Raw genomic sequence first — 26953 nt, forward strand, 5'->3', positions numbered from 1 at the left:
CCCGCGCCGGACGGGCCCGGTCGGGACCCGGGGGCAACTGGCAGCATCCCCCCAGCGGGCTCGGGGTCGGCTGCCGCCGTGAGGAGGCGGCCGGAAACGGGCGGGCGGGACCTCGCCGTCGTGCGCGGGCGGGCGGGGCGCGTGCTGACGTGGCGGCGGCGGCACCATGCGGGGCGGCGGCGGCGGCTCGGTGAGTGCCTGGGGTCCTTGCCACCGGTGCTGCTGGCTGCTGCCCGGGGCCGCGCGGCCGGGCTGTGGTCCCGGGGCGCACGGGGCCGGAAGCCGCCGCGAGATGGGCTCCGCTGGCGGGATGGCGGGAGCGGGATGGCGGGAGCGGGCCGGAGCAGCCGCGGTGGGACTTGCGCTTCGCCCCGACGGTCTCGCTGGGCTTGGGACTGGAAGCAGAGGGGGCCCGGCCCGGTGCTGATCTGCGCGGGCGGTGCGGCCTCGGTCCGTTTGCCGCCGCCCGTCGGCTGGGCCCTGTCCCCGAGCGGAACGGCGGTGAGCGGGAGGCGCTCCGGGCTGCCTGCCTGGAGAGCCGCCAGCGACGGCGGAAACGCCTGCTTTCTGTTTGAGGGCCTGGTCGCCCACAGGCGCCGAGCCCGGGGAGCGGCGGGCCCGGCTGCCTTCAGCTGAGGGCCGGGGAGGCATCAGGAGCAGGGCGCTGCCGGCTCCCGGCGCCGGTCGTGCCTTCTGTCCGGAAGGTCTTCATTGCAGGAGACGGTAGTCCATGAAGTACGCGGGTAGAAGTGGAAACGCGGGACTGAAACAGGGGGTTCCCTAAAGGGTGCTGAGCCGTCACGCCGGCCCCCTGTCTCAGAGGGGGCAGGGACAGTCACGGCAGTGCAGGACACTTCGTGCTTCCACTGACACCTCTCCTCTGTCGCTGTAGCACTGACTCACTAGCAGTTACTACATCGGTCTGCTGACCTCAGTGGGAGTTTCTGTGCTGTGCTTAAACACCATCTTCCCAGATGTGTTGTTGTGGAGCAGCCTGTCTCCAGCAGCAGGCCATGTGCCAGGTCACAGAAACGTCCCACAGTCCATAGGGAGGCAGAAATGGCCCACGTGCAAATGAAGTTTCTTTGTCTCTTCAGGCTATAGGCCACTGTTCTTTTTCTAACCTGTGCCAGGAAGTTGGCTTTTTTGTTTTCCATATGTCCAGCCCCTGGGCATTCCTGCACACATTAGGTCTCTGTTTTCTAAGTGGAAAGTACACTGCATAAATAAAAAAACATTCAAAACTTAAACACCAGTTTCTCTAGATGTTTTCTTCATAATTGCTGTTATCAGCTTCTCAGAAAGGAAGGCTACACAGATCATCTGTACTTTCCTTTTTTTTGTTGCAGATCCTTAACTGTGACCTAAATTCTTCTCTACTAATCTTCACTTTTATGCAAAATTTTTTAGTTCGAAAAAAAACCACAAAAACATGTGCCATGTTTGTCAGTCATGTGGGTTCTTCTAATGGTAGATTAGGCCAGCTAATTGCAGCAGACTATGCCTGCGTGTTTGTTCATTTTTATTGTTATAACTTCACAGGCCTAATTTTTTCTAGCTGCTCCTCAGTGAGGTTTCTCCACATTTCTTATGTAGAGGGTTTCCCAAACACTGCTGTTTGCACTACTAGATGCCTGTAAACCATATCAAAGTAATACACAGACATTCAGTTGACGTTTTTTCCAAAGATGACAAGATATGATTGTGAAGTCATCAATCAAGCAGTTGTGAATTTCTCTCCTGCTGGTTCCCTAACCTTTCCATGAGAGGAGACTGTGGTCACAGTTTAAGAATTCATCTAGTTGACGTCAGTGCCCGCTATTAAATTTCTTACCTGGTGGTTAGGGTGTCTCTCACTGACTGTGGTCATGGGAAGAGTGAACTAGTGCTTGGTCCTGTGCATAAATTAGAAAGCAAAAGCATAAAAGCAGGCTGAAGTTAATTTCTTTCCAGTGCTTTTTTTTTTTTTAGTGGTGAATTTCATTTGCCTTGAAGCTGCCTGTTCCCTAGTTTTGATACAGCACCTGAAGTTTCTCAGCATCTCCTGACAAGTCATCACATTTTTATGACTTCTTCAAATTCTGTCATATCCCTGTTTTCCCCAGTTCCTTAGCCAGGTCCTGTACATGGCAAAATACTATCTCTGTTCCTAGGTTACACTTTTGGTATCTCATATACTTCTACTGGGCAATGATTTTTGTTTTCTAGTCTGTATAACCAAGATTTTTGTAATGGGTTTCCCAATGAAGAACAACATCGAGTCATTATTAGTATTTGGAAGAAGGTGATAGATGATTGTCCACACGCCAGGAGCAACATACAGCAAATGAGTTGTTTATATTGCCTTGGCGTTGTGGTTTAACCCCAGGCAGCAACTAAGCACCACGTGGCCGCTCACTCACTCCCTGCCCCCCACCCAGTGGGATGGGGGAGAAAATTGGGAAAAGAAGTAAAACTCGTGGGTTGAGATAAGAACAGTTTAATAGAGTATAAAAAGAAGAAACTAATAATGATAATGATAACACTAATAAAGTGACAGCAGTAATGATAAAAGGATTGGAATACACAAATGATGCACAGTACAATTGCTTACCACCCGCTGATCGACGCCCAGTTAGTCCCCGAGCGGTGATCGCCCGCTCCCACTCCCCAAAAACAGGACACTTGGGAATGTCAATAGTATCTGTTAAATTATGTGTCGTAATAGGAGCATAAGAAGCAATAAGTGACAAAAAAATCTTTGTTAAATAAGAAGAAGGATTCTGTGATGTGGATAAAGTGAATATCTGGGCAGATGATGGAGTATGACAAAATAATTGAGAGAAAAAAATGAAAAGACGACATAAAAGAGACTAAAGGCAATGTTCCTGACATGGTAAATGCAAAAATTATTTCATTAAGGAAAAAATAAGTACTCTATAAAAACTGGTAAGTTAGGATCTAAAATATTTGTCGCCATGTGATAAAGTCCAGGCAGAAAGCAGGTACCACTGAATGAATTGGAGACAAAGAACACTCCATCATGCCCCAGTGCAAGGGGAATGATTGGCTTTCATACAGGGAGTGTAGAGGGGCTCATCCCTATTTTGATTCCAGTTGTAATTCAGCTGGAGTTGAAAACGTTAAACACTTCCTTGTTGCAGAAAACAATGGTTTCCTTTTCAAAGGATGGTATGCACATCCTCAAAGTGCGGGTGATTGTGTTTAACTGAAAAGTGAAACATGCAAAAAGAAGAAAAATTATGCTACTAATGTGAATTGTTCTACTTTGTTAGGACACCAAGCCTGGACATCACAGACAACAGAAGGTCAAGAGGTCTCTGGGAAACAAAAAGTATGTGAATGTTTCTTGCCTAGTTTGACTGAGGGAAAGAAAAAAGCTGAAAGATTCCTATTGGAAAACTATATCTGGTCTTTACATATCATTCTGAATTTTAAAAGCTGCAACGATTTTGGTTTATGTGATGAGAGTCTCAACTGACTTTGCTTATTGGTTTGCAGGAGAAGTGCTTTTTTTGACACTTCAAGGGGTCTTAGCTTTCATTTATTGTTTTTAAAAGTTTTTTAACACTGGGAACATAAATATTTTCTGTTCAAGACCAACTGGTGTTCCAAAATCTGTGTATTTTGAGTGTGATTGCAACTGAAAGGCTTTAATTTGAGAATTCCTCTCCCCATTCTTCTGCAGTACCTCCTTAAACATAGTATATACTGATCTGACCTGGTACCATCAGTGTCTCCCACTTATTAATGTCTGGATTGATGTGTTAACACATGTGAACTCCACATCTCAGGGTGTGGGAGAGTATTGCTGGGATGGTCATCACAGTCATCATTCAAGCGATCTACTTCTTTGAGTTTGTGAATTGTGGTAGCAATTGGATGTGTTGAAAAGTGTTTGTTTTCTGTTCTTTCCTCTTACATTAATGGTATTTGCCCAGAGAATAGATACTTTTATGTTTCTTTGACACCTAATCATTTTGCTGTCATGACAGTAGTGTAAATATCCAGGCATTTCAGAGCTGTGAGAAATATTTGAGAATAGTGAAGCAACCTTCCCTCTGATCTCTAGGAAGAAAAATCAGTGCTGCTGGCTAGTCTAAATTAGTCTTAATGTAGTGTGATTTGCAGGATATACTATAAGGCTGTCTTCATTGCTGAAAGCTTTGCTGGTTAAATTCTTAGTAGCGTTAAGTCTTTTAATTGTGTAGTGTCAGCTCTGACTCTGGGAATACATACTGAAGGAGATCTTGCCCTTTGTGGGATGGAAAAGGTCTCTTTTTTAATGATGGGCTGCAGAAGAATTCTTATATTCCACATTGGTTGCTTAAGGACAAATGTGTATTTTTAAATTGAGATTAACTTGTGCCTGCTTCTTAAGATGAAGGTTTGAGGTAGGATGAATATTTTTTTCTGTTCCTCATGAGTAGCTCTCTAATGTCATTCTCTAAAAGATGTGCTGAAAAATAACATTTAGGATCTTTTATCTTGCTGGCACTTTTCAGTTCACAAAACTCAGGACATTTAATGAACTGTGAGATGATTTTTTAGAGTACTTGGGAAGATGAAAGGGATGTTGTCTGTCAAGTTATTGTGGTTGTGTATGTATGTATGCATACATATACATAGGATTTCAAGTTGGTGTTTTCCAGGTCTAAGCAATTTGAGGAAGTGGAAACTACTGTCCTAGGACTGAGCAGTAACTATGATGAGACAGTCAGCAACATTTCTTCTGCCTCACCGAAGGGTCGAGTGAATGGAAGTGCAGAGTCCAGAAGCAAGCGGACCATTCGCAGGCCTGCTTACTGGTTGGAAATGAGAGGAATAAAAAACAGCATTAACAAATCTTCAGAAAAAAAAGGTACTCATCACTCTTGGCTCGATGCAAAACTGTTTTTCTCTTTGGTTCTTTTATGAGAGATTAGATGACTTCTGAAAGACATGCTGCAGTTCAGCCACAAATTACAAGGCTGGTAATGCTGCTTGTGTATTAGGAGAAATAAAATTCCTCCACTACAGAAACATAGGTCAAATTCCCTGATGTTATGCAGTTCATTTTGAGTGACTTGTCTATTAAAATTCATGATTCTGTGACTGAACTCAGTTTTATCTGTAGAAGAGATATGTATAAGGGTTCTGCCAATCAACAAACAACACTAAAGATGTAGAAAAGGGGACCATTCAGCAGTACTCTGGTTTAGACACGGCTTTTGTGGTTGGTAGATTATTATTTTTTTAAGGATGTTTTTATTTCTTTTATTTTCTCACTTCTGTTACTTTGATTTTCTGATTTGGCGTGGTTTGGGTCTTAGGTTGTTGTAGGAGGATTCGGATTTCCTGGCCTAGGAGCTGTTTTCCAAACTTCTCATGTGGCAGAGAGCCAAAACTTTGCTCTCCTTTAATGCACTTTCTTCTTATCTCTAAGTCAGAATCTGTATTCCATCCTGTTATGGGGAAAGCAGAATATGGTAGCTTGATAGAAGTGAAGTTGCTGCGGCTCCACACCCCCAGGTCCAACCAGTAGCGAGACTAAGTGTGTATTCCTGTAGGTATAAGCACACATATACAACATGTATATGCAGCCAGCCACACAGATCAGCACGAAGAGGCGTGCTCAGCACTCACACAAATGGCACGAGTGGTCTCCATCCTGTTTCCCTCTCTGGCTGATCAGGATGAAGTTGTGTTAGTGAGAGAAAAGAAGCATATATAAAACGTATATATAAAAGAAGTACATACATATGTATGTGTACATTTGTGTGTGCACACATATGTGCAGTGTGGATCTCTCCTGTAGCTGGACTTAAACACTCAGTCTGCTCAGTATCTGGCCTTTGGATCCCAGTATCCTCAATTGCTGGTACATGGATGCACTAGCCCCTGAGGCCCGCAGAGCCATGCCAGTTGCTGGTGTAGACCTCCTTACAGACAGGCTCACACTCACAGACAGTACTCTCCCCTGGTGCCTCTGATTTGGTGTCAGGCATGACCAGACTTGTATACTGACCAACCACCTGTTTACAAGCAAGTGACCCTTTTTATCCTCTTAACACCTCTATTTTCCCACACTTGATACTCTCCAAATCAGCTAATTCTCTCCCTTTCCCTTCCTTTGATACCACTCCTAAACATCCCAGTCTTGTGTAGTCCTGAATTGTTCTTCGCTAGCATCCCATGTGTAACATAATGTCACACTCGCCCTTCTCACCACACCCCTCCTTCCCCCTTCCAAAGGGTGCTCCAGAGAGCAGCTCCCATTGACCCATCCTGGTGAGTCTCCTGGGACAGACCTGGGAGGAAGTGTCTGTTTCTTTGGGTCCATAATTTGTGTTCCCCTACCTGCCATTGTGCTTCTGTACTTCTCTCTGTTCATGGAGATAAGCCTTTGATAGGCCTGGAAATAGTGAAGGAAGGCAGGATATTGTTTGGGTTTCCCCACCAGCTGTTGTATATCTATGCTTCTTTTTGTGTGTGAGCAGATGAGCTTTTTATGACATAACCTAGCACCTTCTGGCTCTCTTCCTGAGGCGTATTATTTTCCCAGACCGCGCTGTGGCACTGTTTTCTCCATATCTTCTGCGTCAGAGGATTGCAGGATGTGGAGTGCCTAAATGTTACTGAGTCAAAAGGCTGTGTCTAGCTCACTGGTGTCCAGGTGCCTTACAAAAACTACTTTTTTTTTTTTTAAAGTATTGAATACAAGGATAAGCTGAGGCAGCAGCAGACTCAAAGCTGTTATCCAGACTGAATAATGAGACTGAAGCATTTCTGTTCTTACTCATTAGCAGGGGAAGTACTATTGAAAGGCAAGAGGAAATCTGAGCAAGGGGAAGGCGAAAATCTTAAAGACTCTCCCAAGAAGAAGCAGAAGATTTCGGGTAATACAAATAACTTGTAATTCCTAGTTACAAGCTTCCAGGTACTTCAGAGTTCCCCTCTGCCCAAATGCTGTCCTCCAACTCTATCTCTGATTCTGGATATTTTGTTATACGAGACTGTTGACTAGTTTCTGTTTTACAGTGGGAGGTGATTTTTCTGATTTCAGTCTGTCTTAAAAGTCCAACAAAGGGAGGGAGGAAAGGAAGTGGGGGAAATATAGGCTAGTCTGCTTCATTTCAGTTTCCCAAAAGATTCTGGACTAAATAATCAACCAAATTACTTGTGAACGTCTGGCGATTAACGAGTAGATGATAACAGCAATATGGGTTTGTTAAGGAGAAATCAAACCCAACCACCTTTATTTTACCAGAGATGGAGCGGTGAAATGCTTGACATCATAGGTCTTTCATGCCTTCAAAGGGTTGTTAATCAGTGGTTAGGTGCAAAAGGAAGTGTACAGGTGGTGAAAGTAGGAGCAGCTGACGCAGGAGAAGTATACATTTGCTGTCCAGTCTTGCAAGGGTGAGGTTAGGAAAGCTAAGGCCAACCTGGAGTTGAATCTGGGAAGGGGTGTGAAAGGGAACAAGAAAGGATTCTACAAGTACATGTACAGCAAAGGGAAGACTAGGGAAAGCATGAGTGCACTGCTGAACAGGGCAGGGGAACTGGTGACAAATAACATGGAAAAGGCTGAGGTACTCAATGCTTTCTGTGCCTCAGATCTTTATCAGTTAAAGGAATCCTGCAGGAATCCCAGGTGCCTGAGACCAGAGGGAAGGTCTGGAGCAAGGAAGCCTTACACTCAGTGAAGGAGGACGAGGTTAGAGCACTTAAATAAACTGGACATACCTAATTATTTATCAGCAGTCCTAGCTAACCAGGGAGGTCCCAGTTAACTGGAGGTTAGTAAATGTGACACCCATCTACAAGAAGGGCCGGAAGGAGGATCTAGGGAGCTACAGGCCTGTCAGTCTGACCTCAGTGCCAGGCAAGGTTATGGAGCAGATCGTCTTGAGTGCCATCACACGGTATGTACAGGACAACCATGTGATCAGGCCCAGTCAGCATGGGTTTATGAAAGGCAGGTCCTGCTTGACTAACCTGATCTCCTTCTATGACAAGGTGACCCACTTAGAGGATGAGGGAAAGGCTGTGGATGTTGTCTCCCTAGACTTTAGTAAAGCCTTTGACACCGTTTCCCACAGCATTCTCCTGGAGACACTGGCTGCTCATGGCTTGGACGGGTGTACTCTTTGCTGGGTAAAAAACTGGCTGGATGGCCAGGCCTAAAGACTTTTGGTGAATGGAGTTAAATCCAGTTGACAGCCAGTCACAAGTGGTGTTCCCCAGGGCTCAGTATTGGGGCCAGTTCTATTTAATATCTTTATCAATGATCTGGATGAGGGGATCGAGTGCACCCTGAGTAACGTTGCGGAAGACACCAAGTTGGGTGGGAGCATTGATCTGCTTGAGGGCAGGAAGGCTCTACAGAGGGATCTGGACAAGCTGGATCGATGGGTTGTATGACACTCAACAAAGCTAAGTGCCCGGTCCTTCACTTGGGTCACAACAACCCCATGCAATGCTAGGCTTAGGGAAGAGTGGCTGGAAAGCTGCCCAGAGGAAAAGGACCTGGGGGCTTTGGTAAACAGTTGGTTGAATATGAGCCAGCAGTGTGCCCAGGTGGCCAAGAAGGCCAATAGCATCCTGGCTTGTATCAGAAATAGTGTGGCCAGCAGGACTAGGGAAGTGATTGTCCCCCTGTACTCGGCACTGGTGAGGCCGCACCTGAAGTACCGTGTTCAGTTGTGGGCCCTTCACTACAAGAAAGACACTGAGGTGCTGGAGTGGGTCCAAAGAAGGGCAACGAAGCTGGTGGAAGGTCTAGAGCACAAGTCTTATAAGGAGCGGCTGAGGGAACTGGGGTTGTTTAGCCTGGAGAAAAGGAGGCTGAGGGGAGACATTATCGCTCCCTACAACGACCTGAAAGGAGGTTGTAGCGAGGTGGGTGTCAGTCTCTTCTTTCAAGTAACAAGTGATAGGACAAGAGGAAACAGCCTCAAGTTGCACCAGGGGAGGTTTAGATTGGATATTAGGAAAAATTTCTTCATGGAAAGGTTTGTCAAGCACTGGAACAGGCTGCCCAGGGAAGTGGTTGAGTCACCATCCCTGGAGGTATTTAAAAGACGTGTAGATGTGGCGCTCAGGGACATGGTTTAGTGGTGTATTTGGCAGTGTTAGGTTTATGGTTGGACTCAATGATCTTAAAAGGTCTTTTCCAACCTAAACAATTCTATGACTCTAAGTCCCATGGGGCCTGACAGGTTGCACCGAGTGCTGAGAGAGCTCGCTGATGTCATTGTGAGGCCACTCTTGATTATCTTTGAAAGGTCATGGTGACTGGGAGAGGTTCCTGAAGACTGGAAGAGAGCAAATATCACTCCTATCTTCAAGGACAGAAGGAAGGAAGATCTGGGGAACTACAGGCTGGTCAGCCTCACCTCAGTTCCTGGGAAGGTGGTGGAGAGAATCCTCCTGGAAAGCATTTCCAAACACATGAAGGACAAGATGGTGATTGGGAGTAGTCAACATGGATTCATGAAGGACAAATCATGCTTAATCAACCTGATAGCCTTCTACAATGAGGTCGCTAGTTTGGTGGACGAGGGGAGAGCAGTGGATGTTGTTCACCTCAACTTTAGTAAGGTTTTTGGTGCTGTTTCGCACAACATCCTCATAGACAAGCTGACAAAGTACATGTTAGATAAATGAACAGTGCAGTGGATTGAAAACCAGCTGAACGTCCAGACCCAGAGGGTTGTGTCAGCAGCACAAAGTCTAGTTGGAGGCACATCACTAGTGGTGTACCCCAGGGGTAAATACTGGGGCCAGCACTGTTTAACATTTTCATTAATGACCTGGACAATGGGAGAGTGTGCACACTCAGCAAGTACACAGATGATACAAAACTAGGAGTGGTGGTACACTAGATGGGTGTGCTGCTGTCCACAGGGACCTGGACAGGCTGGAGAATTAAGCAAAGAGGAATCTCTTGAGGCTCATCAAGGAGAAATGTGAAGTCCTGCAGCTGGGCAGGAGTAACCCCATGTACCAGCATTTGCTGGGGGCTAACTTTCTGGAAACCAGCTCTGCAGACAGGGACCTTGGGGTCCTGGAGGACAGCAAGCTGACCATGAGCCAACAACACGGTCTTGTGGCAAAGGCAGCCAAAGCATTCTGGGCTACATTAGGAAGAGCATTGCCCAGCAGGTCGAGGGAGGTGATCCTTCCTTTCTGCTCAGCACTGGTGAGGCCATATGTGGAGTACCATGTCCAGTTCTGGGCTCCCCAATACAAGAGAGACATGGACATACTGGAGAGAGTCTAGTGCAGGGCTGCAAAGATGACTGAAGGACTGGAATATCTTTCTTATGAGGACAGGCTGAGAGAGCTGCCACTCTTCAGTCTGGAGAAGAGAAGGCTCAAGGGGGAATCTTATCAGTGTGTATGAATACTTGATGGAAGGGAATGAAGAAAAGGGAGCCAGACTCTTCTCTATAGTGCTTACTGACAGGACAAGAGGCAGTGGGCAGAAATTAAAATACACAATATTCTATTTAAAGACAAGAATACGTTTTTTTACTGTGAGGGTGGTCAAACCCTGGCACAGGTTGCCCAAAGAGGTTGTGGAGTCTCCATCAGTGGAGATACTCAAAACTTGACTGGACACATTCTTCGGCAACCTACTCTAGCTGACCCTGCTTGAACATGGGTTGGACTAGGTGATCTCAGGAGGTCCTTTCCAACCTTAATGTTTCTGTCATTTCTGTGAAATAGGAAAAAAGTGTAGAATAACGGTTCACAATCTGTTCTAGGTTCAATTCTAACTATTGGTTTTGTCACCAAGGTCTTGGAAGTATGTAGACGGCACAAAGCTGAAAGAGATAGCAAGTGTGTTGGAGAAAAAGCTAAAACTGAAAGTGGTCTTGACGTTAAGAGAAACAGTTTAAAAAAACAGAATGGAATATAGTGTGTAAAATTAAAGATAACTGTAGTTAGGAAGAAATATTAGCACAGCTGAAAGACAAAGAACAACCTCCTAGGTGTCAGTTCTTCCAAAGAGGATTTGAGATTTATAAGAGATCAAAAGCTTAATAGGGACCAACAGTGTCATACTTGTTTTTAAAAAGGCAGATGTTATACTGAGGTGTTTGAGCAGGAATGTAGACTTTCAGACATGTGAAGTAATTCTGCTCTAATGCAGGGTCACACTTGGAGTACTGTTTGCAGCCATGGGTACTGCAGTTCAGCAAATGTGTTGACCAACTGAAGAGAACAGGCAGAAGAGAGAAAAAAGCTTAACCCATGAGAAAATACTGAAACAATAAGAGTTGTTTAGTCTAAAGAAAACAGGAATGAGTAGAGGAATGAGACTATCCATTTGGTTGTCAAGAAGTCATTAATTGGATTGGCTCAGCCATACTGTGTGAAGAGTTCCCATCCCCTGAGCTTTGATATGAACAACCATACAGATTACAAATATCTGGATGGGACTAATGCCTGCAGCTGTAAATAGCTATGGATATTGAAAGGTAGTAGGGAACATAGTCTTGAAATTCCTTTAAAAAAAAAAAAAAAGCATTGAACATTTCTGAATGAGTAACTTTGAGACAGCAGACGAAATAGCAGCCTCCTAGCAAAAAAATGTCTGCTTTTTTGTAACAAGGCTTGCAGAATTAAGTCTTCTGGTCTTTCTTGTTTGTGTTATAACAGGGAAAAAACACCAAGCTGGAACACAACAAAACTCCAAAGTGAAAGGCCACTGTGTTCAGAAAGAACCGGAAGCCTATGGCACAGGTAAGAAGAAGCACCAGTTGCTCAGAATTGTTTGTGAAGCAGCTAAAAGATAAATGTGATTCTAGGATTTGCATCTGAGCAACAGCTATGTTTCTGGTGTTTCCATTTTGTTGTTTACTGTACTGTTGACAAGGAAGAACTGGCTGCTGTACTTTTGGCACTGTCAGTACTGCAGAACAAGATTGGAGGGACTGCATACTGCCTATTAGTGTAGTTCCATGTGGCTTTACCACTGCATAATAAAACAGTGAAGGGGGAATCACTTTTTTAACTGAGCAAAAGCCTGTTAAAATAGTTTCACTATAAAACTCATAAAAATATTTATACTTTTTACTCAGCAGAATATGTTTCCAGGAAAAATTCTGTAGCTGTTGCTGCCAAATCACCTCTTCTGGTAACCTGGTAGCCAGAGACCCAAGCAGTCCATAGTAGAAAAATAACATTAGCCTTGACTCAGCAAGTGGAATGACTTGGTATGCATAGCTCACAACACTCGTTAAATACCCTAGTTTTCTGCCAAGTGCTGTTTGATTCACAGACTTTTCCCCCAACCAGCTGGGGAGGGACAATCCCTGCCTGTTATTACTGGGCAAGGAGGAAAGCCTTTAGATGTTTTTATGATAAGAATTCAAGCAGATGGCTGCTAAGCCACTTCCGTCCTAGAGCCCATTTCAGTAATTTATAATCCTTGTGGATTATGCCAAGCTTTTGCTTGGCATTTCAAAAAGAGGCCAAGAACTGGAAACTGTGCTACACCGGGTACTTTTCCCTGGCTGTTGAGTAAGTTGGCCTGGTGGTGCAGCTCTGTTCACTTTCAGTACCAGAACTGCTGGCTGACATAAGTGGAGTTCTAAAGATTTGGTTAGTACAACTGAACCATCTACTTTGTCTGAAACTATTCAGTCACATCTGTGACTACTGTGAAAACCGTTTTGCCAAAAGAAAAGTTTACTCTGCATGCTAAAGTAATTGAATGAAGGAAAAACCTCTACTGAACAAGTGGAAGAACATTCCTCACAAGGGGATGGTAGGATTAAAGAGTTTTTATAAAATGGTCTCCCAAAAGGAGTGATGTGTGCCTTGTCACATGACACATTTAAAGCTGCAAATGAGCTAAACCTATTGAAGTGTAGCTGGACACGAGTTTGGTAGAATGTGACCTGTTTCCTTCTAGGATCCATTGTGCACATCAAAGGAAAAAAAAAAGATACTGTGTTTGCAGTTCTATTCCAAACCTTTTGTTTTGACAGGTAGTATGGAAGAGCGATGGTCTTTGGAAATTCAGGACAAAGGCCGAGTTACCTGTCCAACATGCCGGGCTGTGGTGAGAAAGACTGTAGAAGGACTGAAGAAACATATGGTAAATTGCAGGCAGGTAAGAACACAAGAGATGAGCAATGTTTTCTTTACTCCTCTTCAGCTTACTGATAGAAAGGCCTGCACACTGTTTTTGTGTTGCACTTAAAACCAGTTTCATATCATCATCATGTCTCTTAGCAACAGTCCTTTATACATCTGTAAGAGGCTATGCTTGGTGCTTCTTGCTTAGCCTTTTGCTGGATGTTTGGGGTAGTGAACAAAGGTGTAGCTATTTCATTGTTCCCCTAAATTTTAGTCTCCATAAAATCTCTTCTGTTCTTGATGGGCAGTTACCGGGCCCAAATAAAACGTTCTGCTCTCCTGCTCCTTTCCCCCAAAGAGTTTCCCACTGCTTTGGTTAATTTACAGTTACATGCACCATGTCCTTGTTTATTTCTAGGAAATGTTCACATGTCATCACTGTGGGAAGCAGCTGAAGTCTTCAGGAGGGATGAAATACCATGTCATGGCAGACCATAACAATCAGGTAACACAGCTGCTGTGCATCTAAAAATCCTACAAGCAAGACAGTCTTTTGTTCCTTCCCTGGTGCACACAGAAACATGTTTTTTCAAATGTTATACCTGTTCAAATCTTGTCTACGTATTATTTTTCCTGTGAGATTTGGCATCTGAAAAAACAGTAAAATATTACCAGAGATGGTAGGCATGCTACATCTTAGAAAGAGGAAATGAATTCCTGTTTAGGCTGGTTATATGTCACACATAAAAGGCGTTCTCAGAAAAAAACACAATTGCTCATTAGGCTGCAATTTTCAGTCCTTTGCTAGAAAGTAGGAGTTCTTCTACATCCAGAGCAGACTAGATTTCAGTTCTTTGCAAGTTCAAAGGTAAAAAAGTAGAAGCAGAAGTCTAGTTCTTGTGTCTATTTACTGTTAAGATCCTAGTGCTACAATCTGCTTTTTCTCTTTGCTATTAAAAGAAGGCAATGTCTCTTGTTGTAGTTTGAGTAACGTTTAGATAATTAGTTACTGTTATTTTTTACAGAGTTCCCAGTACTGTGGTTTCTGAACCTACAGCTGTTCTAGTAAATGAAATAGGCCAGGGATCATATTCTGGCCCTGAGGAATAGGTCTGTCACTCAGTTCTAACTTTTTATTCAGTCTAGGTGTAATTATAAGGTAGTGTAGGAAATAATATACAATAACCATCAGAGAGAGAATAGAGAAGAACTTAAGCTGTAGTTTAGCATAAATGAATAACTGTTATGGGCAGTTAGTCTGCTTAGCTTTTGTTAGGCTAAGTGGAAATGGTGGGACCACTAAATCTTAAAGATGCATGACAGAGAGAGATGAGTAAGTACTTTCCACAGGCAGAAGGGGAGAAAAGTAATTAGGGAAATACACACCCTTATCCTTCCCAGCAGCTATAGTTTGGGACCATTTCTGATCAAGGTTTTGTTCATAGATAGCAATCTAAATGTTAAAACTCTTATCTGCAAAGTGGTTTTCAGGCAGTTCACACCTTTTAAAGATAATTTGGTTGTTCTGGGATATAGGCAGTGATCATTGTATTAGACTTCTGTAAAATTGTAAGTGGCAGAGATGGAATTATTTTAGAAGCTTTCCTTCAGTAGCTTGTTGGGTAATGAATTGCCTATGAGAAGACCTGTAAATGCTGAGCATCCTGTGTTTTTCTTTCATCTCTCTGCTGTGCTTTAGCCAGTTGTGAAGGAGGGAGGAGAATTGGATGAGCAGCTTGAGCGAGACCGCCTTCGGAAGGTTTTGAAGCGTATGGGAAAACTAAAGTGTACGAGGGAGGTAAGCTTCATTGTGCTACGTATCCTGAATTATAGAGCAGCGGATGCATGAACGTAAAATATTATGAGAGTTCTGCTGGGTATGCTTTGGTGCTGGCCAAAGCTGGATTTATTTCAAGATCCTAGCTATGCTTTTAAGACAGAGTATCATTGAATCATAGAATGGTTTGAGTTAGAATGGACCTTTAAAGGTCATCTAGTCCAACCTCCCCTGCAATGACCAGGGACATCTTCAACTAGATCAGGTTGCTCAGAGCCCCATGCAACCTGACCTTGAATGTTTCCAGGGATGAGGCATCCACAGCCTCTCTGGGAAACATGTTCCAGTGTTTCCCCCTGATCTAAAAAAATGTCTTCTTTCCATCTAGTCTGAATCTACCCTCTTCTTAGTTTAAATGCATTACCCCTTGTCCTGTTGCTACAGGCCCTATGAAAAAGTCTGTCCCCATCTTTCTTGTAAGCCCCCTTTAAGTATTGAAAGGGTGCTATAAGGTCTCCCTGGAGCCTTCTCTTCTCCAGGCTGAACAACCCCAACTTTCTCAGCTTTTCCTCATGGGAGAGGTGTTCCATCCCCCTGATTATTTTCTTGGCCCTCCTCTGGACCCGCTCCAACAGGTCCGTGTCTTTCCTGTGCTGAGGACTCCAGAGCTGGACGCAGGACTCCAGGTGGGGTCTCACCAGTGCAGAGTAGAGGGGCAGAATCCCCTCCCTCGACCTGCTGGCCATGCTGCTTTGGATGCAGATCAGGATATGGTTGGCTTTCTGGGCTGCAAGTGCACATTGCCAGCTCATGTCCAGCTTTTCACCCACCAGCACCTGCAAGTTTTTCTCTGCAGGGCTCCTCTCAATCCCTTCATCCCCCAGCCTGTGTTGATACTGGGGGATGCCCCGACCCCGGTGCAGGACCTTGCATTTGGCCTTGTTGAACCTCATGAGGTTCACATGGGCCCACTTCTTGAGCTTGTCCAGGTCCCTCTGAATGGCATCCCATCCCTCGGGCATGTCAGCTGCACCACTCACCTTGGTGTCATCTGCAAATTTGCTGAGGGTGCACTCTGTTAAGGGAGAAGCTGCTGCCCGAGCATTCACACACCTATCAAGGAGTCGCACACACACCATCTGAGGCTTTTAACTGTTAGGACCGGAGTCCCTTCACAGCGGGTGACTCTGGTGAGCCAGTGGGTGCCCCTTTTGACTCCTCACACACACACACTCACCTTCGGGTGCTTCTTCTTCCCTCATGCTCAACACTAGGTTCCCCGAAGCAGAATCTCTAATCAAGGCCTTCAAAATAAAAGTGTAATTTATTCTATCTATGGTGTACAAATTCCAATAGCTCCAGCTGGGTGCCTCCGGAGAGGGACCTCCAATACTCACATCCCGGGGCAATTATACCCTTACTATATAAGTTCCCGCCCCTCACACCATAGTCTGGTCCAATAGTAATATTTGGGTCTGGGGTCGTCTTCTCTCTCATTGGGTCCTTTTTCTCGTCTCTAGGTGGGTTCTTTCTCTTTCCCATTTTTCAGGCTAGCTGTTACTATGTCTCCTTTTCCCGGCTCTAACTGGTTTTGGGGATTTCTGAATCTTATTTCTCCAGTCAGAGAACAGGTCAATGTTAAGTAAAAATATTAAGCAAGCTGTAAGTTCTGCTTTATCATGAATGACTACTTTTAAGCAGCTAAACAAAGTCTTTAAAGCCCTTCAAAACATATTAACAGCTTCTATAATTCATATACATTCCTGTGCTATTATAGCCTCACAATCTTATCCCATTATTGCCACATGCTGTTTATGTCTCTGTTCAGGTGTGGTCCGCATGCTCATGTAGCTCAGCTTTGCCACCTTCCACAACAACTTGATCCCACTGTCTGTGTCGTTGATGAGGATATTAAATAGTAGTGGTCCCAATACAGACCCCTGAGGGACACCATTTTTCACTGAACTCCATCCAGACATTGAGCTGTTGACCACTACTCTCTGGATGTGACCATCCAGCCAATTTCTTATCCACCGAATAGTCCATCCATCAAATCCATATCTCTCCAATTTAGAGAGAAGGATGTTGTGGGGGACCATGTGAAAGGCCTTACAGAGGTCCAGATAGATGACATCCTTAGCTCCTCCCTTGTCCACTGATATAGTCACTCCATCATAGAAGGCCATGAGGTTGGTCAGGCAGTCCTGCCCTTGGTGAAGATACGCTGGCTGTCTCAAATCACCTCCCTGTCCTCCATGTGCCTTAACATAGCTTCTAGAAGGATCTGTTCCATGATCCTCCCAGGCGCAGAAGTGAGGCTGACAGGTCGGTACCTCCCAGGGTCCTCCTTTGTACCCTTTTTAAAAATGGGTGCAATGTTTCCCTTTTTCCAGCCACTGGGGACTTCACCTGACTGCCACGATTTTTCAGATACGGAGAGTGGCTTGGCAACTACATCAGCCAATTCCCTCAGGACTCTTGGGATGCATCTCGACAGGTCCCATAGACTTAGGTATGTTCAGGTTCCTCAGGTGGTCACAAACCTGATCTTCTCTTGCAGTGGGAGGGACTTTTCTCCCCCCAGTCCTTGCCTTGAGGTCCATCCACTCAACAGGTGTGGGAAGAGAGGTTGCCAGTGAAGACTGGGGCAAAAAAGTTGAGTACCTCAGCCTTCTCCTTGTCTGTTGTTACCAGTTTGCCAGTCATGTCATCAATGGGGGGTACGCTTTCTTTGACCCTCCTTTCCTGGATGACTTACCTATAGAAGCCCTTCTTATTATTCTTTGTGTCCCTTGCCAAGTTCAGCTCCAGCCACACCTTGGCCTTCCTGACCCCATCCCCACACAACCAGAGAGCGTCCCTATACTCTTCCCAGGATACCTCTCCCTGCTTCCACTGCCTGTGCATTTCCTTCTTGCCCTTTAGTTTAACCAGCAGGTCTTGACTTACCCATGCTGGTCTCCTGCCTTCCTTTCGTGATTTCTTACACCTGGGGATTGAGAGCTTTTGCGCTCTGTAGAAAACATCCTTAAAGCTGCCAGCTCTGTTCTACTCCCTTGTCCCCGAGGGCAGTTTCCCAGGGGGTCCTATTGACTAACTCCTTAAAGAGCTGGAAGTTTGCTTTCCTAAAATTCAGGGTCTGGACTTTACTCTTTGCCTGTCCCGTATCCCTCAGGACTAGGAACTCCACCAATGCATGATCACTGCAGCCCAGACTGCATCCAGTCTTGACACCACTGATTAGCTCACTTGCATTGGTGACCATCAGGTCCAGTAACACATCCCCTCTGGTAAGGCTGTCTGTTACCTGGCTTAAGAAGTTAACCTCCATGCACTCCAGAAGTCTCCTGGATTGCCGACAGCTCATCATGGTACTTTTCCAGCAGACATCAGGGTGGTTGAAGTCCCCCAGCAGAATGAGAGCCTGCACAATGCCCCCTGTAGCTGGAGTGAGAAGGCTTTGTCAATAGGCTCCCCTTGATCCAGCAGCCTGTAGTAGACACCAGCCACAAGGTTTCGTTTGTTGCCTCAGTCTCTAATTCTTACCTGTAAGCTTGCAACCAGCTCGTAGCTATTATTCAGAGACAGCTGTTCACAATCTATCCGTACCTTGACATAGAGGGCAACCCCTCCACCCCTCCTTCCTCGCCTGTCCCTTCTGAACAGCTTGTAGCCATCGATAGCAGCACTCCAGTCATGGGATTCATCCCACCAAGTTTCAGTAATGGCAACTAGGTCATAGCTTTCTAGCAGCATGGTGGCTTCCAACTCCTGTTTGTTGCCTGTGCTGCATACATTGGTGTAGAGGCACTTCAGCTGGGCTGTTGGCCATGTCACCTTCTTAAAGAAACACACATCGGTTCCTTTGACGTACTTCACTGGTGTTTCCCTGTTGGCTCCTATTACCTCAGGAGCCCCTGGCTCATCTCTGTAAGACTTCAAGTGTGCTCCAGTGTACCTAGCATGTCTCAGAGCAACAGGCTGAGGGCCCTTGCTAGCACCCTGTCCATCAAACCTTGGTGTGTCATCCCATGGCTTGTCATGGGCAAGCCTGATGTTATCCCCTTCCCTCTTCAAGTCTAGTAGTCTCTTTAGGCACTTTGGTGGGATGCTGTGTTACCTGGAAAGCAGCAGGATGCCTGGAGAATCTCCTCTAAACACTTGTGAAGCACTCAGCATAGCCAATGCATTTTGGAATGACTGATACTTGGTTAGAACCTCATGACTAAACAAAGTAGGAGTCTGGTGAACACTAACTAGCTCAACTAGAAGTTTTAGGGTTTAACACATGACTTGTTAGAAGATATTCTCTTGCTTACACTAGAAAGGAGTTCACCTTTGGATACTGTCTGATCCCCATTCAGATTCTTTTAGAGAGGATAACTAGGGTGACTAAAATGGAGTTTTTATTTTATATTACTTTTTTTTTTTAAATGGCTTCTTTAAACTAGATGGGTAAATGTAGATTCAGCAAAGGTATGACTTTATAAATGCATTCAGTGGAAGATGGCAGGGAAGAAAAAGTTAAACGATAACCATTTTACCTTGCAACAGTATTATAAACTGTTCACAGAATTACACAATTGTTAAGGCTGGAAGGGAACTTCTGAGGTCATCTAGTTCAACCCCTATGCTCAAGCAGGGTCAGCGAGAGCTCTTTGAGTATTTGATATGTTGGTGTCTTCAAGTGGGATCAAGAGGACACTGGATTGTTTCTTTTGTGCACCAAAAGTATTTTATTAATGTGTACTTCTGCTCTTTCCTTAGTTGTTTGTAATAGTTGGGAAGTTGTTTTTTATGCATAATTAACTGTGTGAGTTTGTCTGTGGGTTTTGAAAATACTGAGATTGGCCACAGCTAGAGAAGGCAATGGAGAGCAGATGGATACATCTAAGAACGTTAAAAACTTGCTGATGCATGTTTGATTTGTCCTGTTTCCAAGCTCAGTGTCAAGTTTATCACTGGATTCAGGGTTAGGAGATACTCTAGTGAGTGACATCCACAGGAACCATTGGAGTTTTTGTTGGCCTCCGCTGTACCATGAGACAATAGCTGTACCCTTGGAATAGCTGAAAGTTTTATTTACCATCATCCTAATATTGCTGCATGTAGCGTTGCTACATATCAAGGTGCTGCGATTAGATCACTGGTCGGCCCGGACCAGGGAAGAGACAGATAACACACATGGTGTGAGTGTCAACTCCGTCTTTTATTGCGCAGTTAATTCCTTTTATACTAACAACAGTAGGTGGGATTACTGATATGTCATAGGGAGGCGACGACTAGCCTTCTACCTTTCCGTGACATCGCGAGATCTTCCGAACGCCGTACCCTACAGCTGCGTTCTAGGCAGTTTGACCAGCCAACCAAGTATAAAACCTTCCTCTTTTTCTGCCCAACTCTTCCATTTGTATCTGAAAATCTTTCTGGTTTGTGCATCCTCATTTAACGTCTTGCTTCTTCACACCATATATTGAAATTTTCTGTTGCACACTACCTACAGAGAGGTTCTAAGAAACAGTTTCTCCCAGTTGCAGCCAATTCTTTGTCCCAGATTTTGTCTATCTGCATAGCCTAACATTAAAGTTTACTACCTGATTGTCTCTGGTCTGGCAGGAAAAGCGATAGTACTTTGGTCAGCAAACTGTGGATACTATACACAGTGGTCTTGTGATCACTTGGAGAGCGTTTTTCTTCCATGCATTTTTCTTCTGCATTGACAGGGCTGCACAGGCAGCTTCACTAGCATAATGGGATACCTATATCATGTTAAAAAATGTGGGAAGGCTGCTTCAGAGCTGGAGAAAATGGCTATGAAGTGCCATCACTGTGGAAAAGCATACAAATCGAAGGCAGGACTTGTCTACCATCTCCGATCTAAGCATGGGCCGGTAAGTGCAAATTGCCATAGTTATCAGGATAGTGTGGTGGTACTTCAGCCATTCAGACTTGACACATGCAGGCTTTTGTCTGCTACTTGGGTGGGTAATTAGGGATAGCAAATCTTTGCATTTTTCTGTCTCTCTGGAGTATTCTGTCCTTGATACTTTCCTTCCAGCAGTAGCTGTTGCTGTTCAGTGACTAGGATGAAGTTTTTAATAGTAAATCAGCATGGCAGCAGTAAACTTTCCCCAGCCTGACTTTTGCTCCATGGAAGAATGATACTAACCTGTATAACTTGTGAGATGCTTTTCTTTGCTCTTAAAAGACCCGACATTGGAGCAGAACAGGCAGTACTATGCTCATTGTCCATGAGGGTTTTACAGCAGATGATGTGATATCCTTTCAAGACCAGTGGCTGCATGAAACTCTCTGCTTAAGCCTTACTGCTGTGACACTCCTGAGTAGATTTGGGGGTCTGTCTCGCTAGTAGGATGCACTTCTGTCCTATGTCTGTGACAGTGAACCACAGCTCCAGCAGCATTTTTGTGAGAGTTTTGGCAGAATATTTATTCACCGTGTGTAGTGTAACTGAAATAGGAACTAGTGAAGGAGGCTCACCTTTTTTGGCCTTCATTGCAGGTCACTTTCCTCCATGAGGAGAGAAGAACAGAGAGCCTGAAGGAAATAAAACGGGAGCCAAACAACACAGGCAGAGTTCAGAGGAGATCTGCAAAGGTGGCAATCTACTATCTCCATGAGCTAGCTGGAGAAGAGCTGGCCAAAGAGTGGCCCAAGAGAAAAGTTCTGCAGGACTTGATTCCAGATGACCGGAAGGTACAAGGCCTTAAAAATGCAATATAGGGTTTGAGTCTTTCTTCACATCAGAAGAGTCTTGCACTGGCATCTACCCAGTGTTGCCAGTGTATAGTGGCCCCTGGGAAGCAATATTGAATAAGTAATATCTTGTAGGAGGGATCAGGTTTTGCTCTCTGGTCTTAGATTATTGTATTGCTGCTGTAGGAATTGCTGTGGTGTAAGTATTTTATCCAGGCAGACTATAATGACTTTCAAGTCCCATTGCTGTAATTTTCAGTGGGCACAAGTAACAAAGGCAGTTGTAGGCAGTATGTTGCTCACAAGTCATAGGCTACAGATCACTGGTGCCATGCAGTGATATTTGATAGGTTTTCAGGCTTCAGAGTTTCCAGGAGTATCTGTTAGGCTGTAAGAGGAGCCCAAGGGAAAAGGATGATTTATTATTTTAATGGTGTAAGTACCTTTAGAGGAATTGTTGCAGTCAAAGTTATGGGAAGTTTTGGATTCTGATATTGTGGGGGTTTTCCAGATTCAGTTGTTTGTAGAGAGTCAGTGAGATGGGAAAAGATTGGTTATTGAGAGTTTGGCTGTTAGAGTAGGAGAAGAAATAGCACTTCTGTCTCAACCTGGGAGAGAAAGGGACATACTTGGCACTGTGTAGTCAACATTGCTTCCAGCTTTCAACTCCATCTCTTTATCTTAGCTGAAATATACTCGTCCTGGACTGCCCACATTTAGTCAAGACGTACTGTGCAAATGGAAAACGGAGATAAAGATGTACCGAAGAGTCCACTGCCCAAATCAGGTAAATCTTAAGTGTTTCTGAAGCCTCAAAGGGGGCAGATTTCAGGTCTGTATGAGCCAACAGCTTTTCCACAACCTTGAAACTGCAGTTTGTCTCTCTGTGGGAGACAAATTCTGCTCCATCTCAGTATGGTTGGTTAGTGTAACCAAGACCCTGTTTGGACTGTTGCCCTAGGGGTGATCCCTCTGGGGATGTATTTGTCCACTTCAGAGCCAGTAACTTGGTGTCAGAGCAGTAGAGTTTTCACATCCAGCTGGGAGCTTCTCCATTTGCAGGTCTGAGCAGTGGAAAAATGACAGGCCCCTGCCTGTCTAGCAGATGTACTAAAACTAATTATAGAAGGGAGAAGTAGAGATGGAAATGTAAGAGCAGAGGGACTTTGTCTGGTACAGCACTTAAGTTTTCTTCCAAAAGCTGGAAATGGGCTACAGGAGACTCATGCATGGCACTGTCATCCTGGTCTAGGGATGCTTATGCATGTGCACTTAGCTTCTACAATCCTGCACGGCAGTCACCAGTCAGATCCAGTGAGAAGAAATGGCCCCACTGGTGGAAACGATGTGACGCACATGACACACACTGCTGGATAGCCAAGGATCAGTGGTGGCTTCCATCTGGGTTTGGTGTAGAGACAATGCCTTCCCCCTGCCCTACCTCACCCCCAGCACTCTCTCCTCAGTTTTCAGGCTTGCATCATTTCCAAGTATAAGAATTGCAACTTAACGTATATGGACCTGTTCCCAGAAAGCAGCTGTCCTATTTCACCAACCAGTAACCCAGAAGCATGTCTTGCACCTACCTCCTGTTTCAGGGTCTGGGCTGTCGGCTGAGAATGATCTAGTATCCCGAGACTGATGTCTGAAGCTCCACATGGGGAAGACCTGTAAAGCTGCCCTTTAACAGAGACTATTGATGTCAGATGCAGTACTTTTGCTCTGTGCCACTAGATACACGAGCAGGGCAGGAGAAATTTAAGTGTCTTGTACTTGCCCCTGTGCTTTGTTTGAAATTAATCTCTGCTGCACTTTAGGCAAAATGCAAACTCTATCATTTTACTCAGGCTTTTGGTAGAGGGTGAATGTAACTGTGACAGGAGTCTCTTTATTATGTGTAAATGTGCTCAGAAACTGGAAATATTTAACTTACTGAAAGCTTAAGTCTCTTTAACAGTCTTTTTACCAGAAGCTTTCTGACTTTGTAGGACTTGGTATCTCCCTCCCTCTACCTCTCTTGCCCCTTTTGGAATTGTCTTCCAGAGAATAAGACTTTCTTGGGGAGGAAGAAGTGATTTCTAACTAGAGTTTTGCTGACACATATGTTTTTTACTCTTTCAGGGTTGTGAATCTGTATATGGCAGTGTCTCAGGACTCAAATCTCATCTCGGCACATGTACCTTGGTTGGTAGCCTTCCCGCACTCACTTTTATACCAATAGCCTGACTGTCCCTGTCCCTCAGATATCTCCTTGTTCAAGCTGTTGTCCTGTCATCTGCTAATCTGAGTTCCTCACAGTTTGAGTGCTTCCCTATGTGCTAACAGGTTGCCATTGCAAACACTGCTTGAGGCAAGGAGGAAGCATCTTAATGGCATGCATTTTAGTGAAACTGCAGTCCTACCTGTAGATTCACAGGTACAAGAGCATTTTTTCCAGGTACAGTGCTGGGGACCTTGTAACATCTCACAGAGCAGTCCTATGCTTTGTGGGCATAACCAGTCAATAATGTAAGTGCTCTTGTAGCTAAAGCATTATCTGGTATGAATAAGAGTTTCTACTTCTTACTGCTGGGTTATATCTGAGCAAGAATATGATGTATAGGTGTATCAGCCTTCTAGGCAGCAATTGGTGATGGATTTTTTTTGTTTTGGTGCCAGGGAGACTTTGTGGCTGGCAAATACAAGTGTCTCCTGTGTGAGAAGGAGTTCATTTCAGAGAGTGGGGTCAAGTATCACATCAACTCTGTGCATGCTGAGGTAAGGCAGGCAGAATGGAAGCCCTCAAACCCGAGGTTGTTGGAGGTGGGGAGGGTGTTGGAGGTGGGGAGGGTGTCTTGGGAAGGAAATGCTGGATTCTTGCCCTGGTTTATTTTTTCCTTGCTCACTGTGGGGAACAGGGTTCTAGACTCAAGTGCCCTTTGATTTGCTTTTGACCATAGCTGGTCTTATGTGTTGGTCTGGGGAGCCAGTGTTGTGTTGTGTCACATGTCTTGTCCCAAGCTGCTGCTGCTCAGTTCAGCTCTTCAGCATTTCCCATGCCTTTAGCCGGGCAATTGCCAAATCAAATCTGAGTTCTCTGAGACAGAGTGACACCTGGGGAGGAACATCAGAGAACAGAGCTTTGTTAGGCAGCTGCCTTTCCAGATCTCACTTTTCAGGAAATCCTTGTCCCACAAGGCAGCTTTATTATAAGCCCTGGTAGGCTTTATATGGTATTTCCACCATCAGTACCAACCTGTTGCCTTCTAAACCCTCCAGGACTGGTTTGACGTGAACACAACTACCACCAAAAGCTTTGAGAAGCTAATGAAAATCCGCCAAAGAGAAGAGCAGAGGAAGCAACGGAAGAAACGTCCTTTGACCCGGGGCAAAAAGAAGAGAACTGGGACCCTGGCTGCCAAGAGGCTCCCCAGTGCTGGAGTTGAAAAAATGAGGAGAAGTAAGAGAGGTCGTCCACAGCGGGTGGACAATGAGAGCATGAGTAGTGAGGAGGGGGAGCCCCAAGTTGCACAGAGAGCTGAATTTCCAAAAACCAGCCGCAAGCGAGGCCGGAAGTAAATTCCTAGAAGAAGAGAAGGAGTAATCCTAAAGCCTTTCAGTTACAAGCCCCACTCCCGTCAGGCTCATAACCCACAGCACTAATATAAGCAACTGAACGTCTTTGGGCCTGTGACTCCATTCTGCTCGGTGACCTTGATTTTGAAACTGTTGCCTCTGGTCAGTTGTGAGAGACTTCAAACCAAAGCTGTGGTACAGAGGCTGCCTCTCCTGGTGTAGTTCCCTTGGACAGTGGCACTAGCAGTGTACCCAGTGTAGTTCCTGCTCTGGTTACAGTCTCAGTTTGGATCACATTAGTTGCTTGTTTAGTGGTTTCCAGTACAGCAGCTGTCTGTTTTGTCATCTTCCTCTGATGGGTGAGATCAGGGTTCTTTTTTAGCAGTTCTCCCTGTAAGGGACTGACTAGCACAGTGTTTAGGTCTCTTTAAGGGGGGAATCCTTTCTTGCACAGTATGCACACAAACTAAGCAGCGCTGTGCAGCATACAAAGGCTTTAGCTTGCCCTGTAACTGTCCTGTCTGTTGTCAGCCAGGCTGCCACAGAAGAGCAAATACCTTCCTAGCATGTGCTCCAGTCTGTTGCACAAGGCATCGTCTCTACTTCATACACTGATGTTTAGGCTCAGCACCAGACAGTAGCACATGAACTCTGGTCTGCTTGGAAGTGATGGGACGTCATTATTACCCTCGTCAAGAACCCAGTATTCCCCTGGCATCTGTCTTCTCTAGCACTGGGCGTTGAATGTATGTAGAGGGTCTTTCAGTCCAGTGAGGAATAAATATCCTCCAGCCTTTCAGAGATTCACTGGCCTTTCAGAGACCCCCAGTAACTAATGCAATAAGACGGCCTTCGTGGACACGCTGAAGACCGCTTGTTTCAGATTCACCAGGGAAACAAACTTACTGCAAGACAGTGCATATCTATGATAGCAGTCTTACTAACGCTGAAACCCAGGTTCTATTGAATTGCCTTGCCAATGTGGTGTTCTGTCATGCCTGTGCTCTCATAGTGTCCTTTTTTTCTGCACTGTAGAAGTCACCTTCGTTGTCATATATCACCTGTTTCTTTTCAATACTGCTTCCTTTGTGTGAATGAGGTACATTAGCAGTGGCTTCCATGTGTGGAAAAGGTTGAAAGAAGAGGGTTCATTATTCTAAGTCATGTATTGGCATGAACTCTAGATCGTAGGGAATATCTTCCTGTGCTCCATAAATGCAGCAGATGTCATAGAAGCTAGTAGGAAGCAGCAGCACAGGCAGTCCTACTCTGTCTTTCAGAGAATGGGTTCTCCAGAATTTCTGATATCTAAAGACCCACTGTACCAGGAAGTTTCAAAATTTGACCTTTTCCTTGCAGTTTTGCAGGCAAGAAAATAGGCAGCTGGCTCCCCGTTAATTTTCGCTGACTACCAAAGTTGCTGGTGCTGAAATTCACAGGGAAGCCGTTGCAGTGCCTGGTTAACAGGCAGGTTTATACGTATGTGTTATTACCAGAATAATCACATTGGCCCTGACAGTGGGAAGTGCTGTATGGCCAGGGTGTTCTCAAGAACTGCCTCTCCCATATAATAAGCAAAGCAGACCCCAGCTGAGCATGGTGTGTCTCTCATGGGGATTAACACCTGTTCAGTAGTGAGACAGCATGCAGTGCTCCATTGTGATTTACACGCAGTAGTTACAACTGCCTTTTGGAACCAGCTGTCACTGTGGTTGCAGTGCTGCGCTGAACGTATAAATATGTGGGCTTCTGTGCAGGGTGTCTAAGGTTTGCAGTAAGAGGGACAAGATCAGAAGATGACAAAATAAAATGTCACCAGTGCAAGAA

General features: G+C 45.0%; 1 protein-coding gene across 1 annotated transcript; it reads left to right on the forward strand.

Moving 5' to 3' along the window:
* The first annotated feature begins 20 nt into the window (after positions 1-20).
* Positions 21-26953, forward strand: ZNF512 (zinc finger protein 512). The gene is given in 15 exon segments (XM_041128744.1): positions 21-190; positions 3276-3334; positions 4653-4861; positions 6786-6878; positions 11653-11736; positions 12987-13111; positions 13496-13582; positions 14777-14875; positions 20578-20745; positions 21377-21571; positions 22257-22358; positions 23693-23755; positions 24230-24328; positions 24830-25123; positions 25125-26953. Coding segments are annotated over 15 exon segments (1731 nt in total). The 5' UTR covers positions 21-166; the 3' UTR covers positions 25155-26953.

Source organism: Aquila chrysaetos, chromosome 15 (genome assembly GCF_900496995.4).
Source record: "Aquila chrysaetos chrysaetos chromosome 15, bAquChr1.4, whole genome shotgun sequence".
NCBI lineage: Eukaryota > Metazoa > Chordata > Aves > Accipitriformes > Accipitridae > Aquila > Aquila chrysaetos.